The sequence below is a fragment of the Agelaius tricolor genome, unplaced genomic scaffold (assembly GCF_023055355.1).
Source record: "Agelaius tricolor isolate 1412-34295 unplaced genomic scaffold, bAgeTri1.0.p SCAF_4, whole genome shotgun sequence".
NCBI classification, from domain to species: domain Eukaryota; kingdom Metazoa; phylum Chordata; class Aves; order Passeriformes; family Icteridae; genus Agelaius; species Agelaius tricolor.
Genome location: NW_027269264.1, coordinates 6,808,839 through 6,826,770, shown reverse-complemented (window position 1 = coordinate 6,826,770; position 17,932 = coordinate 6,808,839). Strand labels below are relative to the sequence as shown.

Below are 17,932 nucleotides of genomic sequence, written 5' to 3'. Positions count from 1 at the left end.
GTTCCTTAGAAGGAAACTGCTGAAAATAGTGCCTTGTTAGCTGCCTTCTGTGGAGATTGGTTCCGGGAGCACAGGTTTTGAACTTTCTGCTCCTGACCTTTTGCACATTTTTGAAATGTAGTTTCAGGTTTCTGTTTAAAATAACATATTCAAAAACATGTGTTGTAGTTTTATGCCCAGCTGGAGATGAAACACCTCATAGCCACTTGTTCAACTTCCCTCTCTTAGCCCCCTGCCCTTGTAGAATGGGGACAAGAGTCAAAGTAAAACTTGTATGTTGAGATAAGAACAGTTTAATAATTGAAAATACAGTAAAATACAATAATAATGGGAAATAATAAACAAATGATGCATGATGCAATTGCTCACCAGCCACTGAGATGCCAGAAAGCCCTTCCTGTACCCAGATCCACAGGCCTTCTGGGTAACCCTCCAGTTTAAATACCAGGCTTGTTGTTCTCTGGTGTGGAATATCCATTTGGTCAGTTTAGGTCATTTGTCCCAGCTATGCTCCCTCCCAGTTTGGTTTTGCTTTTTTTTTTTTTTTGTATCTTCTCCCTGGCAGAGCATGAGACAAGGAGAGAAAAAGTCCTTGACTTTGGATAAACACAACTTAGCAAAAACCCAAATATCGCTGTGTTATCAACACCATTCTCATTCTGAATCCAAAACACAGCACTGTAGCAGCTACTGAGAAGAAATTACCCTAGCTGTAATCAGGACCATGCCCATTGCTTATTCCATATCATCTGTGTTATCTCAAATTTCACACTCCCCAATATCCCATCACCTTTCCTATTTATCTGTTTTGCTAGATACACAAACATTATTCTCTTAGTCAATGAAACACTCTGTTAAGTGTTCATAAAACATACACACATTTAAAAAAAAAAGTTAGTTGAATTCATTTAATCCATGATTTTGACCTTCATCCTTGGTAAGAGTCTTTCAAGCAGAAAAGATGAACTGAGGTGTTGGTTTGTTGCATGCTGCACATTTGAGCCAGTTCTGACCCCAGTACTCCTGCACTTGGTGGTTTTATCTAAGTTCATTTTTGTGAGTGCGAAGATCAGAAGGAAGTCAGGCTCAGATCCCCAGAACAGTTGTGATTAGGATTGATGCCATGAGGTGCTCTGTGAGGTGATACACATGCAGCTATTATTACCACTTCTGTGTGTAGAGGTGGTAATAATAGCTGCATGTGTAATAGAGTGTTGCATAGTGACAAACATCATACAATTTAACTCATTGGCTATGTTCACCTAAAATCAAATTGCCTTGAGGCATACACAGGTCTTCCCCATCCTCCAACATTACCCACCAAGTGTACCTGTATCCTTGAGCAAAAGCAATCCCACAGATGGGTTTGCCTTTGCCTGGGGCAGGAATAACCCAGACTGTTTTCCCCAGCATGTTTTTAGTATGCGCTACAGGAAATTTATCCCCTTCTATACCACAAAAAACTTCGGGCAGGGCCACCCTGGCTGGCAGGTCCTCTGGTATCTAACCAGGTGACCTTTGCTAAATGTGAATCCCAACATTTGAATGTCCCACCACTCATTGTTGTCGGTGTAGTCTTTAACAATCCATTACATAATTCATTCTTTCCAGAGGCTGTTGCATGCTAGGGAATGATACATCCACTCAATGCCATGTTCTTTGGCCCAAATGTCTATGAGGACGTTTAGGAAGGAAGTTCCACTGTCTGATTTAGATCTTTCTGGGTGCCATTTTGCCACAGGACTTGCTTTTTCAGGCACAGGATGGTGTTCCAGGCAGTGGCATGAGGCACAGGGCACTTACTCCAGACATCCAGCAGCTGCTTCCACCACTGTAAGCACATGGCACTCGCCACCACAGACTTAGGGGGCTGTGATATGGTCAATCTGCCAGGCCCCCCATATTTATACTTCAGGCATCATCCTCCATACCAAAGAGGCTTTACCCACCTGGCCTGCTTTTTGGCAGCTCATGCTTCACATTCATGGATAACCTGTGTCCTTGGTCAAGTCCACCTCTCAATCCCAAACCCATCTCTATGTTGCATCTCTTCCTTGGTGTCCCAAGGTGTCATAGGCCTACCAAGCTAGAAATAATTTACCCTTGAATTGCCAGTCCAGGTCCACCTGAGGCTCCTGAGTCCTGGAAGCCTGATCCACCTGCTGGTTATTCTGATGTTCTTCAGTGGCCCAGCGCTTGGCTTCATGGTACACCTTCACAACCAGGCTCTCCTTCCAGGCAGCAATATCTTGCCACCATGCAGCAGCTCAGATGGGTTTACCCCTACACTGCCAATTATTCTGCTTCCATTACTGCAACCGCCCCCACAGAGCGTTTGTCACCGCTTGTGAATCAGTATAAAGAATTGGCCATTTCTCTCATTCAGCCATGTCTAAGGCCAGCTAGACAGCTTTCAACTGTGCAAACTGACTCGATTCACCTTCTCCTTCAGCAGTTTCTGCAACTCATTGTGGGGGACTCCATACAGCCACTTTCCATCCCTGGCGCTTTCCCGCAAGGACAGCAAGGACCAAAATAAAATAGGCATATTGCTCCTTCCTTTCTGATAATGTATTACATAGTGGAGCCTCTCCAGCACATATCACTTTTCTTCTGGTGACATTCCCATATATTTGCCTTCTGGTCAGTCCATGATCCTTTCTAAGATTCCTGGATGATTAGGTTTCCTATCCAAGCTCATTGTGCAACCAGTGCAACCCACTTACTCCACATAGCATTGGTTGCATGGTGTGTAGAGGAGATCCCGCCTTTGAATATCCAGCCCACTGTACAACCAGCGTACCAGGAGGAGCTGTGCTTCAGTACCAATCACCTCCAAAGTGGCTTGCACACCATAAGCTGCCTTGTATTTCCTTTTTAGTTGGAGTATAATAGGCCTCAGATCCTCTGCATGCCCAATTCCAAAAACCTAGGGTTCAACCTTGAGCCTCACTTGGTGCTTTCTGTCACATTTTTTACATCTTGCCCTATTCAGACTGGCCCAAGAGATACACCATGAATTATCTCCTGTTTGATTTATTCAAAGGCTTGTTGCTGCCCAAGGCCCCATTCAAAATCATTCTTCTTCTGTGTCACCTGCTAGAGGGAGATTACAATCAGACTAATTTGAAATGTTCATTCTCCAAAATCCCACAGTGCCTAAGAGCTGGTGTTTATTTCTAGGTAGTTGGTGGGCACATCACTGTTATCCTATTAATAATGTCCATTAGGATCTGGTGATGTCCATCTTGCCATTTTATTCCTAAAAATTGCATGTCCTATGCAGGTCCCTTTACCTTACCCTGTTTCATGGAAAATATGGACTTTAGAAGGATTTGGATTTTCTTTCCTTTCTCAAAAATTTCTCCTACACTATTCCTCCAAACAAAGATATCATCAATATATTCCAGGTGTGCTGCTTTATCCTGCTCCAGGGCAGTCTGGATCAGTCCATGGCAGATAGGGCAGTGTTTCCATCCCTGGCACAGTCAGTTCCAGGTCTACTGGACATCCCTCCAAGTGAAAACAAACTGAGGCCTGCTCTCTGCTGCCAGAGGGATTGAGAAATCACGTCAGCAATGTCAGTGGTGGCACCACTTGGCTGCCTTTGACTGGTGTTCGTATTGAAGCTCCAAATGTTGGGTGTGGCAGCACTCAGAGGTGGCATTCACTCAGGCCATGATAATCTACTCTTAGTCTCCCTCCCCATTAGACTTTCACAGCTGCCATACGGGGCTGTTGAGGGGTAAGCAGGTCCTGCTGATCACTCCTTGGCTCTCCAGCCAGCAAACCACCTCATGGCTAGGAACTGCAGAGTCTCCATTGGAGCCTTATTACCTCCCATGCACCATTGTGGTGGTGGCTGGCACCTGCTGTTCTTCAGCAACCCCACAACAGGAGACTCCTCTGAGAGACCAGGCAAGGTAGACTACTGTTTAATTTCCTCTGTCTCTGGAGAAGTTATACCAAAAGCCCACCAATACCCTCTTGGATCTCTGAAACATCATCTCCTGGCACAGTCTCTGCCAAGGATGCATGGACCCTCCAGTCCAGGCACACTGGGGTGCTTTTGCCTCTAATCCCCAGTTGGACAAATCACAGCCTCCAACAGAGTTAGCTGTCACTCCAGAGATACAACTGGATTCTGTCCCTGTATAGCTTGATGGCATTAGGGTACAATGTGCACCAGTATCTAGCAAAGCCTCTAATCCTGTGGGGCTGCTGTGCCAGGCCATTGAATCCACACAGTCCAGTAAACCCAGTCATCCCTCTCTACCTGGCTAAGAGGCAGGGCCCCTCTAATACTGATCTGAAAGTTCCCCACTAACATCTTGTTGAAATGGACTAAAACTTCTCTCCACAGGGCCAGTAATATGACCAGACCTTCATTCTGCCTGGAAAACTGTCTGCTGGAGACTAGAGCAGCAACCTCTCTGGAAAAAAAATGCACTGTGCTTGTTTTCCCCTTCAATTCCTGCACCTGTGCATCTAGGAGCAAGGTGGATTGTTCATCCCACTTCCTCTTATCCTCTCTATTGTCCTGCTGATAAAAACCACAGAGTACCCTGAGGTGTGTACCTTTTATATCCTCTTTCTTGAGCAAGAGGACACCTGCTGTCAGTCGTAGAAATAGGGGCCCCTATGGGTGAGGAGCAGGACATATTCCCTCTGAAATCCTGAAAATCCTGAGTCAGTTTATCTGATAGCCTTTATCTACCAGTTAATCTATCTGATAGCCTTTATCTACCAGTTTATCTGATAGCCTTTCCACAGCTACAGTGATGGGGGAAGGAATACTGTCTTTGTAATCCTGGATGTGGAAAATCACCCACTGTTTGTTGTACATCATCTTTCCAAACTGTTGTTGACAAGGGGTTGGCATGTGCTGTTGGTGCACTCTGTAGAAATTCCCACCATGAACTGTGGACATAAGACATCATCTGGACCTGGGTGAGCTTCACATCATCCATGTCAAAATATATCACTTCTCATATGGCTAATTCCCTCAGGTATTTAATACCTTTCTCTATTGGAGCCCATTTGCTTAAGTTTCATGGAATATCTTCTTTATAGGGATACCTTGCACTCACACTTGATAAGAGTCATGTCCACAGACAAAGGACTTGTGTCAATGCCCGGTTTCTCAGCAAATGGTCCCAGCTCCCTGCTTTCCTTTCTCTCTTAAAGCCACACTGTTTGCTCTGTTGTCCCAGCACTGGAGCAGCCAGTGATTATACAGGCACCTGGACAATGACTGAATATTCTCATATCTCCCGCAGCTCACTCAGGGAAAGGGATCAAGTTGTGGCTGTCTCTTCTGCCTCCTCTTCCAGTTCCTGTGACAGCCTTGATGATGGCTCTGTACTTCACCCTTGTGACAGTGCTGCTTCTTTGTCCTCTTTATTCTTCCTGTCCTCCTTGACTGTTTTTGCTAAAGGTTTTTTAAAGGCTGACTTTCATGTACAATTCTTCCACTTTGGTACAGGGGTAACTGACATTGGTACTGGTAGATTCTGTTTCAATGGTTTCAGTGGCAGTTCCTGTTGCTGGGGTTGGAGAGCTGCAGTGTCTCACAGTGGCTGGACCAGCTGCATGGTCTGTTTTCATCTCACTGACAGAGACCTTCTTTTCCCCCTGAGACTACTGAGCAGTGTTGACCATGGCTCAATAAGCCTGGGCCAGGCCACAACATGTTGCACTGATTTGGGTTCTCTTTGGGCTGCGAGGGTGACAGCACACTTTTAAAAATAGTTTACTAGTTTCTGGATTCTGTACTTGCTCAGGTATAAGGTGCAAACATCTTGAAGTTGCCCACTGCCCTATGTACTTTCTCAAAAAACCCCACACACCCTGTCACTCCAAACTATTCAGCTGTTCAGGAAACAGCTAGGGCAGAGTTAATTTCTTCTCAGTAGCTGTTACACTGCTGTGTTTTGGATTGAGAATGAGAATGGTGTTGATAACACAGTGATGTTTTGCTTTTTGCTAAATTGTGTTTATCCAAAGCCAAGGACTTTTTTCCCCCTCCATATTTCATGCTCTGCCAAAAAAAAAAAAAAACAAGCTGGGAGGGAGCATAGCTGGGACAAGTGGCCTGAAATGGCCAAATGGATATTCCACATCAGAGAACATAATGCCTGGTATATAAAGTGGGGAGAATTACCTGAAATGGCAGCTGCTCTGGGCTTGGGGAGGAGGAGTCTTATATCAGTCAGCAGGTGGTGAGCAATTGCATTGTAGATCACTTGTTTGTTTTCTTCTTCTTCTTCTATTTTTAATTTTTATTTTTTTAACTTTTATTTTTGTATTTTATTGTATTTTCAATTATTAAACTGTTCTTATCACAACCTATGAATTTTACTCTGATCGTTCTCCCCATTGCACTGGATTGGAGGTAGAGAGACAGGGTGGAGTTGGGCAAGTGGTTGCTTTGTGCTTAATTTCCATCTGGCCTTAAAGCACAATAGTCTTTTTGGCACCTGATCATGGACCCAAAAGGCTGATATAAGGGCAGGTGTGAAAGTATGTTAAAAGAAAATTGTTATAAACATTCATTGTAGTACTTTAACAGTTGCTAGCTACAATGTGGACTTACTCTAATATTTGTGACATTTTGTCTGTATTGTACTAGTGATACTTTACTTGCAGTACTTGTTCTCTGTGGTGTATTTTGTAGGGTGGGACTATGATATGACGGTGCTGCTGGCCAGGGCACCAATCAGGTATATGTACTCAGCATTGCAGGAACATCTGTGCTTTGGGCGTTCTTTACTGTGAACAATTCATAATCTTTGTATTTTTTTCCTCAGAGGAACAACCTATGGGAGAAACACCTTCCTATTTTTTGTCCCTCTCCTTTTTTCCTTCCTTGCCCTCCAGGCTGATTACAGTAGTCAAGAATTTTTAAGATTTTGAATATCCTTTGACTACCTTTGAAACCCAATTGGTCTTCTTATTGGGAGTCAGCATGTTGTTGCAAATGGTTCAAGTCTTCTTTAAGGTCAAATAAATAACTGAGAACCATACCCAGAGGTCTACCCAAAAGCTGGACAGTTTGGAGAGGTGGGAAGGAGAGCTGAATTAAAATTTGTATGTTGAAATAAGAACAATTTGATAATTAAAAATAAAGTAAAATAATATAACAATGATAACAAAAAGGGAAAAAAGCAAGTGATGCACAATGCAATTGTTCACCACTTGCTGGCTGATGCCAGACTCCCCTTCTCAAACCCAGATTGGTGACTCCCCCCAGTTTAGGTACTGGGCATGACATTCTATGGTGTGGAATATCCCTTTGGTCAGTTATGGTCGCCTGTCCCTGCTATGCCCCCTCCTAGTTTGGGAGAGCACGAGGAAAGGAGGGAATAAAAAATTCTTGACTTTGGATAAACAGAACTTAGCAAAAACCAAAACATCAGTATGTTATCAACACCATTCTCATCCAAACCACAAGACTGTAACAGCTACTGAGAAGAAATTAACTCTATCACAGCGGAAACCAGAACAGCATGATAAAATATTATGCTGAATCTCTGTACACAGTAGTAAAATTGAAGAGGAACTTCTGGACTGTTCCTTAATCTCTGTTAAATGTAGAGAAGCAATGAACTTAATTCATTTTGCATCTAATTATCAATTAAAGTCTAAAAATTGTTAAAGAAGGTATACAGAAAAAGCTGTGCTTGCTTTTATGAAGCAATCTTAGGGACACTGCAAAGATGCGTATGGAGTGAGAGACCACAGCTTTGGTGTACTGCTGCTTCATCCTCCAAAACACAGTCTCCTGCAAGAATGGAAGAGGGAAGAATAAGTTGCTGTGGTAGAAACAGAGAATGAAGGTAAGCACAAATATAGTGGTGCTGATTATTAGAAAAGACAGTTACATCTGGAAATGTACAAGGCAATTGTATTCAGGAAGATCTAAACCTGTGTGTGCAGTTTCACAGGCTAACAGCTCTGCTGCTCTTGTCCTTCTGTCACATTTTGCTCTGTCCTTTTCCAAGCAAAATATTTGGGTTATGCAAATATGAAGCCGAAACATGGATCTGTTTTCCCTTGACGTCTACCTTCCTTGCAATCAAGATTAATTTCATGACCTGATAGTACAGTGGAAATCAATGCAATGGAGGTACAGTCCTGGCAGAGGACAGAGCTGTATCTTTCAGTGGCAATGGTGTTTTGTTTCAGTAGCACTTCTGGCCTGATATCAAGTGCCTGGAGAAGTCAGATATATCATACAACCTGCTTGAAATGAACCATTTTACTGAGTTCACTTTGGAGTTTTGTCTTCTCTAGACATGTCACCCCTTTGAAAATAATCAGATGCAGACATAAATTCATAGAATGCAGCAAAAATTTGCTGGGCAGAAACACTGCAGTCACCTTCCTGTGACAAAGGATGGAAAATCTCAGGTGTCTTTAGAAAGCTGGCAGCAGTGCAGGTCCACCTCATTAGCAGAGGCTACTACACATTTCTAGATTATTATGGCAGTTCTAAATTATGTCACTTTTCTGGGCATAAATTTTCAGAGACTGCTGAGAGTTGCAATAGTAGGCCTAGCATAGCCAGTGTATGTTAAATAGACTTGAGAGAGAAATGTCTACATGAATAAGTATTGCTGGTACTGGGTAGTGGTGAGATCATTGTGGGGAAAAGGGTTGCAAAGTATTAGGATCTTGGAGAAGATTCAGTGTGTCTTTTCCATGACCATGCTGAGGCCCTGACTGAGGCACAAGCATGCGTATACCTGGTTGTCCCTACAGAATTATAGAATCATTAAAGCTGGAAAAGACCATTAAGACGATCGTTCTGCTGGACCTGAGATGAACTTTGCTTGAAACTTCGTAGAGGACACCTCCCCAAATGAGCAAGAGCGACCACGAGAGACCCCAGAAGAAGCCCATGTAGCTATGATGACAAGTCATAAGGCTGTGCAAACTAAATGACTATGCATGAGGTAGGTGGTAACTAGGTATTGGATAGGCAGGATTATGTAAAATTTTGTGTATAAATTCTCTTGGTTTTTACTCCTTGGTGTACTTGATTTGTAGGAAAACTTCCACCTTGCACCCTCTGTACTATAAGCAATATCACCTTTCTGGACCTAAATGTTTGTCTGTGTTCCTAAAATGTCAGAGTCCCAAAAATTTGGGAATACCAGCACCTCAATGTTTTTTCTTGTTGTGAGGGACCCAGAACTGGGCACATGACATGAGGCATGGCCTCACCATTGCCAAGTACAGAGGGACAATCACTGCCCTGGTCCTGCTGGCCACACTACTGCTGGTATGGACCAGGATGTTATTGTCCTTCCTGGCCACCTGGGCACATGCTGGGCCATGTTCAGCTGCTCTTGATCAGCACTCCCACATCCTTTTCTGACAGGCAGCTTTTCAGCCACTCTGTTCCAGCCTGCAGCACTGCCTGGGGTGTTGTGACCCAAAGGCATCACTCAGCACTTGGTCTTGTGGAACCTCACACAATTAGCCTCAGTCCATCAATCCAGGCTGTCCTGATCCCTCTGAAGAGCCTTCCTGCCCTATAGGTCAACACTCCCATCCAACTTGGTGTCATCTGTGAACTTGCTGGGTGTGGACTTTATCCTCTCATCCATCGAGACAGGTGATGAAGACATAAAACAGGGCTGGCCCAAATACTGACCCCTGGAGAGCACCACTAGTGACCAGCTCCCTGCTGCATTTAACTCCATTCACCACAACTTTCTGGTCCCAGCCATCCAGCCAGTTCTTAGCCAGCAAAGAGTTCACTCATAAACACCATGACCTGACAGTTTCCCCAGGAGAATGCTGTGGGAGATGGTGTCAAAGGCCTTGCTGAAGTCTAGGTAGACAACATCCACAGCCTTTCCCTCATTCTCTAGTGGTGACACCTTGCTACAGAAGGACATTCAGTTGGTCTGGCAGGACCTGTCTTCCAGAAACCCATTCTGGCTGGGCCTGACCTCCTCATTGTCCTATCTTATGTTCAGAACAACCATTTTAGGCTATAAGCTTAATTCCAACAACTTTCAAACAAGCCAGCAAAATAACAGCTGTCAAATCCCTGCCAAAAGTGAGAGGACTTATTTATGTGAGAGGTCACTGCTGAAATGTGGTGAACAGCTCTGGGTGGGGAGATGCAGCAACACTGGCAGCAGCTGCCAGGCAGTTGGAACCTCACAGCTGTCTGTGGGCAGAAGACATGTTTAGAACTCCATCTCTGTCAGTGTTCAAGACTAAGTTTGGTAGGGCTCTGAGTAACCTGATGTAGTGGGTGGCATCCTTCCCCAAAGTAGCGGGGTTAGAACTAGACCATATTAAAAGTCCCTTCCGATCGAAACTATTCTATGACTCTGTGAATCCCCTTTCTCCTCTGCTTCTCCCTGGTTTTCCCCCACTTCTTTTCTGCCTTTCCCCTCTATTTTTTCCTTTTTCTCTCCTTTTCCCCGTTTTTCCTCTTTTTTGTCTTTTCTTTTTTCCTCTTGTTCTACCTCCCTGTTTTTCCTCCCACTTCCCCCTCTATTTTTTCTTCTCCCCTCCTTCCCCCCGTCCCACTTTATTTTTTGTTTCCTTTTCTTCCCTTTTATTTTTTTCGGCCGTGCTGTAACCAGCAGGTTTCCGGCCCCCATAGCAGCTCCAGCCCGCACTGATCGCCGCTGCAAGGCGCTGCAGGCGGCAGCGAGCAGCGGGGTCCCGCCGAGAGCCGGGGCGGTCCGCGGGGGCTGCGGGCGGAGCGGCCCCGGCCCCGGCCCCGGCCCCTCCCCGGGGCGGAGGGAGCTGAGCCGAGTCGAGCCGAGCCCGCCGGAATCGTGCTGTCTGCCCGCTGCATCCCCTCCGTCTTCCCCGCGGCTCCGGTATGTCGTCGGGCGGCAGCCTGAGCACCATGCAGCGGCTGGTGGAGCAGCTGAAGCTGGAGGCGGCCGTGGAGCGGATCAAGGTGAGCCGGGGCCCGGCTGAGGCGCGGGGTGCCGCGACCCCCGCGGCGGGCCGGGAGAGCGGAGCCGCTCCTGCCTTTCCCTCCGCACTGCTGGGCGCCGCCCGCCCGGGCAGGGGAGGGGGCGAGGGGTGCGAGGTGTGCACGGCGGGCTGCGAGCCCCGGCCGCACGGGAGTGATGGAGCCAGTGCCGTTCCCTGGTGGAAGGAGCCGTGATAAATAATACAGCAGCTCCTCGTTAGTTCTGCACCAGCAAACAGATAACCGAGAGTTGTTCCTCGCAGCCCGACTCCCCCCTGCTTCGGAGCGCTGGCAGGATCTGCAGGGGGAGGCGGTGCGGGGTGGTACCCGCTGGCACACTGGGGGAAGGCAGGCGATTTGCTACGCATGCATGAATCTTGTCCTGCTTGCACATTTCCAGACAAAGGCAGCACGATGAGGCGGTCCTGTCGTCTGCCAGCTCCTCAGGTTTGGGGACCTGACCGAGGCAGCTCTTGGTTTCCAGCAGATGTGGGGGGTTCATCACCACGCACAAAATCCAGCATAGTCTGTGGAGTGATGGAGGTCAAATTAATTTATATCCTGCACTTTTCTCATCTCTCTGCTTGCATTCGCCATTTTTCTCTGGCCAGTCACAAAAGACTAGCTTCCTCAGTCTGACGGCAGTGCCAACACATTGAGCTGCACGAACTTAGCTAATTGATTTTAAAATAATTCATAATACTTGTTCCTACTACTCCTGACCTGGGCTGGTGAAAATTTGAAGTGCTTGTTGCGAGGTGAAACCACTCTGGCTTTTGGATATCATTCTAATCAATTTGGTTTTGTTACTACATTTTAGTAGCAAAACAGAATCAGCAGATGCTTGATTCACTAAAAATTGCTGTGCTTATCACCACAGTAAGGTGTGGGAATATGTGAGAAACAATATGTTTCAGAGTAGAAATGTAGACTCTTGTAGAAAGAGGAGTATTGCCAAACACTGAAACGGTTTCCCACCAGTTATTGTTGGTGCCTGGATCTCTGTTCCTGCTCATTTTGAGTCATAAACTCAAAATACTCATATACTCCTCCCCACTATTTTTTTGTGGGTGCGAAGTGGCTATAAAATACATAGTTTGTAGTTTGCAGGTGTTACTTTGTGGCAATAACATATTCTGGAGCTGGACTTTTCAAGGCTGCCTATTTTTTTATGAGTTTGCTCTTGTAATCCGGGTAGGCTTGTCCTTGATGGACCTTAGACTCATCTTTCTTGCAGCACTGTGCACAGACCTCTTTCTAGGTCTGCTGTGTTCTAGGAGCCTGTTCATGGCTTTGAAATGACACATGATAAAAATGTGTCATATAAATTGTATCATCTGGGTTTCTATACATACTGTACAAAAATAATGTGAAATATATTCAGCTGATAAAAACCACTTGGTTCAGTTTTTGCAAGCACTGAAATGGGAGAAAACATTGTTTCAGCTACTTTGAATAGACAATGTGTTTCCAGACGGAAGCTGGTTATGAAAGGATTTTTAAAAATACATTCCATACTGCCAAGTTCCAATGGTAATTTTGTTTACCCTGCTGGCTAAAAAAGCAGACAGGAACAATATTTTCAGAAAGAGGAAACTGAGTAGGAAGAAGTACCCATACACATCTTGCAAGTGGAGGCTGCTGAAGGGAGTGTGTTTGTCATGTGATGAAATACTGCAGAAATTTTCTGTGTGAGCAGGAGAAAAGAAGAATGTTATGGGGCATAGGTAGGACTAAGAGTAGGTTTGTATCTTTTGAGGATATACCAGGATATACGTAGCTCTGTCTGTGTTGAAGGGTTTGGCAGCAAAGTGCACGGAGATGCTGTAGGCACTGCTAACTCTCAAAGGAAAAAGCTCCACATGGCCTTGGCCTGGCCAGTGTTGGCTTTTGGGATCTCTGCCTGATGGCCCCGTGGTGCACAGTCGGGCACCACAAGGGGCAGGTGCTGTGGTTGAGGCAAGGGTGCTAATGCTGCAGGGGGTCCAAGGGGCTGAGCAGGGCAGGAGACCTCTGCAGCCTCCAGAAAGGGCTTCTCCTCAGGTAAGGAAGGAATGACAAAGCCTGCTGACTTAGCAGGAATCCTTGCTGCAGACACTTCTCCCTGTACTCTGCTCAAGAGAACCTGGGAGGCTGAGGGGAAAAAAACTTCTGATAACAACTCCCCGAAGTGCCATCAGCTCCTGGCTAAATTCAGGCAGTTACTAGGATGTGTGTCCTGGAGGAGAGCCTGGGGAAGAATTGGAAGACGGTGAACAGGAGAGCAGCAAAATAGCAAACAAAAGTGTGTGCCAGACCAGATTTCCCATGTGTTTCCAGATGCTGTTAGATGGGATGGCCAAGAACCAAAATTCCACTGGTGCTCTGGGGTGGTTCCTTTAGACAGGAGGCTGGGAAATGTGGATGGTTCTTCTGGTTATTGTTTTGGCAACACTGCAGAGTGGTGTAGGAAGAAAAGTCAGTATATCAGGAGTCCTGTAACAAAGGCAGAGGGTGAGGTCAGAGGGGAACTTACAGTTCCATCAATATATTTAGTATTTCCTTTTATAAAATCTGTATCAGACAGCATGGGTTTTGTACAGTTCCCTGCAGCTGTTCCTAATGCATGTCTGGGAAACTGGAAATTCCTCTACATTTTCCTTCAAAAATGTAGGCACATGACTTACTTGCCATCCACGAGGAGAGCAGGGGAGTTCAGTGCTGAGGACATTTTGCCTTTGGGATCTTGGGCTTGTTCTGCAGCTCTGGACTCTCCTTCTAGGGGGCCAGAGTGTGGATTTGAAGTTCTGACTTCACTGCTGGGGGAAGACGACAATTTGGACTTCAAAAGCTTTTCATCCTCATCTTTTTGCTTTCACTCCTTGTTATACTCTGTGTTGTTTAGAACTTTGGAATGAAAATACTTTTAATAAATTATCAGAGGATATAAGAGTTCAAATATAAACCTCCAAACACCACAGAAGATTGTAAAATTGTCAGGGCTCTGAGTATTTTAATGGGAAGAAATTGCATCACACTGGCACCTCAGTCCTTTACACTCTTCTGGCTTATCACTGGTGTAGTATTTCATGTGTGCTTCATGAGAGCTTTGTAAATTGTGCTTCTGTGCTGATTTACTTGATGTTCTAGAATCTGAGAGGTGACTTGGCTGCACTCCAGCTCTGTTTGACAATAGCTCTTCAAGAGGAAATGCTTAATAGATGCTTGTGAATGAATTAGTTTCCTCTCTGGATTTTTTTCCTTTCCAGGTCTCTCAGGCAGCTGCAGAACTCCAGCAGTACTGTATGCAAAATGCCTGCAAAGATGCCTTGCTTGTTGGGGTTCCTGCAGGGAGCAATCCCTTTCGTGAACCCCGATCCTGTGCTCTGCTCTGAAATCAGGTAATAAAGTCACAGATGCCATGACAACCACTCTAATTTGAAACTCAAACCCTTGGAGAGACAAAGACACATGGTGATACTTGTTTAGGTGTTGAGGTCTTGCTTGGGTGTTCATCATTTCTCTGCTGCCTCTGCAAGTGGTTTTCTGGGTTTTTTAGGTGGTGCAGTGGAAGCGTGTCTCTTTTCTACAGATCTTTCTAGAGGTGTTTTCTTTATGAGTTGTTTTTTTGTTGGGATAGTTGTGTTTCTGTGTTTGTGCAGCGATAAGGTAATTAGCAGCATCCAAAGTAATTAAAATTGTCTAAGACACACAGCTGTGTTTGACATAGGCAGACAGTAGACAGTCACATACCCAGCTTGGAGAAGTAAGACAAAGCTGTGGCAATTTTATATGTTCTGATGACTAGCTTACAGCCTAAGTAAGAATTATGTTAAAATACATTTTGGTCTTTAATGTCATATTGCAGTTCATTTCACTGTGTCTGTACTTAGGCTTTTCCTGTTCTTACTGTTGGTACAGCACCAAAACCAGTGGAAGCAGAGAGGAGCTGAGACAATCTGTAGTCACGTCCTTTGCAACCTTTTTCAGCACAGATCTAAAGGATGAGCTACTCCCTGAACTCTGCATTGCCTGTACCCCTGTAACACCTGCAGAGTAGGTGGGTGGGTGGCTGTCCAACATTTGCAAACCTTTGGGATCCAGTTTCATGATTCGCAGTCTGGCCTCTCCCATTTGTCACAAAGGTTATCAGTGATTGCAGCAGGAGAAATAAAGGCCATGCATGCTAGTAGTCTTGGGCAGAACCACACCATAACTTGAAAAATCTACTTCTTTTGCTTGACACACAAATGTGGAAGTAGGATATTCAGAAGGGGTTCTCCTCCTTTAAAGAAAGAATAAAAATAGTTCCTGCTAAAGAGCTGAAAAATCTACAGAGAGAGGAAGAAACACTGAAGTCTGTTCATTTGATGAGAGTGCTATTAAAGAAAAAATGGATGTTTTCTCAAAGGGCAGAATTTAAGCTAAAACATAAAGTACTTATAAAATCTTACCCTTGCTGCTGCCAACTGTTCCTGACCTTGCACTTGAGTTTTTGCCTCATCAATAGCAAGGCCTTGATTGTTGCTACATAGGTTTAACAAAACAGGACTGAACCTAAAGAAATGAAACAATTGAACATGAGATGCTCTTCTGGAAAAATTTAGAGAGGGTGAAGCAAAAGCAGATTTTCTTATTTTGTGTGCTACCCAAATTAATTCTTCAAATAAGATAAAATTCTTAATACCATTGCATATGTTCTTTTGTTATTTAAGCAGCCTTTCTACCTTTTGGTTTTCTGGGGGTCTGTGTGTGTATGTGTCTACATGTTCTGAGTTGATCACATCATACAGATACATTACAAAATATTTTCTCAGAAGAACTTGATGATTAATGTATAATACTTTTAGAAGTGCATTGCTCAGCCCAAGATGTCATTTGGTACTTTTTGCTGGTAGATCAAATATTTAGTTTATTATTCTTCTGTTACCTTAGGATCATAAGAAATCCAGAGCAAAGTAAAAAAGCCAGTTAAAAACTTTATGATATTGTGAAGATATCAACATTCAGCAAAGGGAAATCATTATTTGGTTTTTCTCAGTGCAAAGGAGCTTTTCTAATCCAATTTTTAAGAGCAATTACATCTATCAGCATAAGAAAATAGCATTTAATAAGCCTTTTTTTTTTCTTCTTGTAGGGAAGGTCATGGAAAATTGCCTTCAAGCATGACATGAATAACAACTGCCTTCACAAGAAAAGTCTCTGTCTTTTATGTGGCTAAAACAACATCCTAGATATCTGTTTCTGTGTTCTTGTGAATCTGTATTCCACTATATTTTAGTAATGTTCTTGAAGTTTTTTAACTTCATAATCATCACCACTTTTACTACACTATGCTAACTATACAAATATTACTTGAGAAGTTTACATTTTAGAAATGAAAAACATGTGAATTTTTAATCAAATTACTTACTCTCATCTTGATAAACCATAACACCAGAATACTAGCAAAAACTACCCATGGGGATTTTTTTTTTCCAAAATAAATCAACCTCAAAGTGAATAATTAAAGTATAAAGCTAAATGCTGTTAGAGCTGAAGTAATGTCCTCAGGGGACATTTTGTTTCCATTAGCAAGACCTGGAACCAACTTTAGCTTTTTTTCAAGTGCATCTCAATGCATAATGACACATTTTAGTAACTGCTGAACACAATATGTAACAGAGGCCTGATTCCTAAATCATGTTTCTTGCAATACTTCTCATCTGTAAGCCTTCTTCTACTTTGTAACAGTACTGCTGCAGTGGAATTTTCTTGACGTATTTAAAATTACCAAACAGACACTAAGAATCTGTGAACACCCAAAGATAACTGCATGCATTGTTGTCACGGTTTGCAATCCACAGAATTTACTAAAATGTACTTGGTTATTTGCCTTCACTTTTTTGATAGAGCACTTTTACAAGAACAACTTTTTAAATAGGTTTTTAATTTTGTGTACTTCCTATTGTTTGTATTAATCTTTTAGAAGTTTGGAAATAAAATTCCTATCCCTCTTGGCTTTGAACTCATTGTGTAATTGTAACAAAGAGCAGCTACTGTAAGAAAAAGATATGTGGATTTTGCAGTGGGAGTGAAGGTCTCAAGCTCTTTGCTCTTTTGGGAAGAGATGGTTGCTGTTGGATTTTTAGAAACTGTATCTTATTAGTAGAAAAATCCTGTTCATATCTGTTGACCATAGTTGTAAATACTAACAATGTTATAAGGCTCACACGTTTTGAAGCTGTAAGGAAGAACTCTGCAATCCGAGTACTTAATGCTCATGAATGTTAACTGAAATGGGGTAACAGTGTCCTCCAGGCAGTTTGTCAAATATTTTCATGTTGCTGTCCTGCAGCAAGACATCAACATGAGAGCTGTAATACTGCCAGCATATATTGTGCCTTTAAAAACAGAGAACATCCTTCAGAGCTTCTCTTCACTCTGACTTCCTTTCACTGCAGGCTATTTAAGTATGGCAGTTTTTCTGTTAGTACTGGACACAGTTACAGAAGTCTAGAGAAAACCAAAATACTGTTGCACAGAGGCCATCAGAGGCTTGGTTTGAGACCAAAATATCAAAGATACTGGTGAGTCAAAAGCCTTTGGACAGCCAGTATTTGGCTGCTGCCTACTTCCTCCTAGACAAGCCCTTCATATTTCTTTTCCCTCTTGCAATAAACCCTCCCCTCATCTCCACACCTCCACACCTGTTTCTCTCCCCAGAACCTCTGCTGCATATGCTTTCAGGCTTGGCAATGTCACTTGGCGCTTGGGTTTTGAAGTGGCTGCCAAGCTGGCACAAGGAGTGGCCAAATCACAGTGTGCAGCAGAGAGGCACCACTGCTAGACAGCCAGTCAACCATGGCTGTCTCTTGGCTGCCCTGCCCAACTCCATCTGGTCTCTTGCAGCTGGAGCAACTGCAGGCAGGCAGCTGTGTGCAGCATCTCAGCTTCCTTCACCAAAGACTATGCAAGAAAGCTATCTGCTGTGCAGATACCATCTGATGGCAGCAGGTC

General features: G+C 44.0%; 1 protein-coding gene across 1 annotated transcript; it reads left to right on the top strand.

Annotated features, from left to right (window-relative positions):
- Nucleotides 1-10,744: 10,744 nt before the first annotated feature.
- Nucleotides 10,745-16,940, top strand: GNG10 (G protein subunit gamma 10). The gene is made up of 3 exons (XM_071424466.1): nt 10,745-10,936; nt 14,203-14,334; nt 16,071-16,940. Exons 1-2 carry the CDS (start codon nt 10,856-10,858, stop codon nt 14,326-14,328), a joined length of 207 nt encoding a protein of 68 aa, XP_071280567.1. The 5' UTR covers nt 10,745-10,855; the 3' UTR covers nt 14,329-14,334; nt 16,071-16,940.
- The last annotated feature ends 992 nt before the right edge of the window (nt 16,941-17,932 follow it).

What these genes read in the sequence shown, in the direction of transcription:
- GNG10 (XM_071424466.1), top strand. Translation starts at nt 10,856, where the DNA reads ATGTCGTCGGGCGGCAGCCTGAGCACCATGCAGCGGCTGGTGGAGCAG. An exon ending in CGGCCGTGGAGCGGATCAAG is followed by an intron (nt 10,937 to 14,202) that starts GTGAGCCGGGGC and finishes TTTCCTTTCCAG; the next exon opens with GTCTCTCAGGCAGCTGCAGA.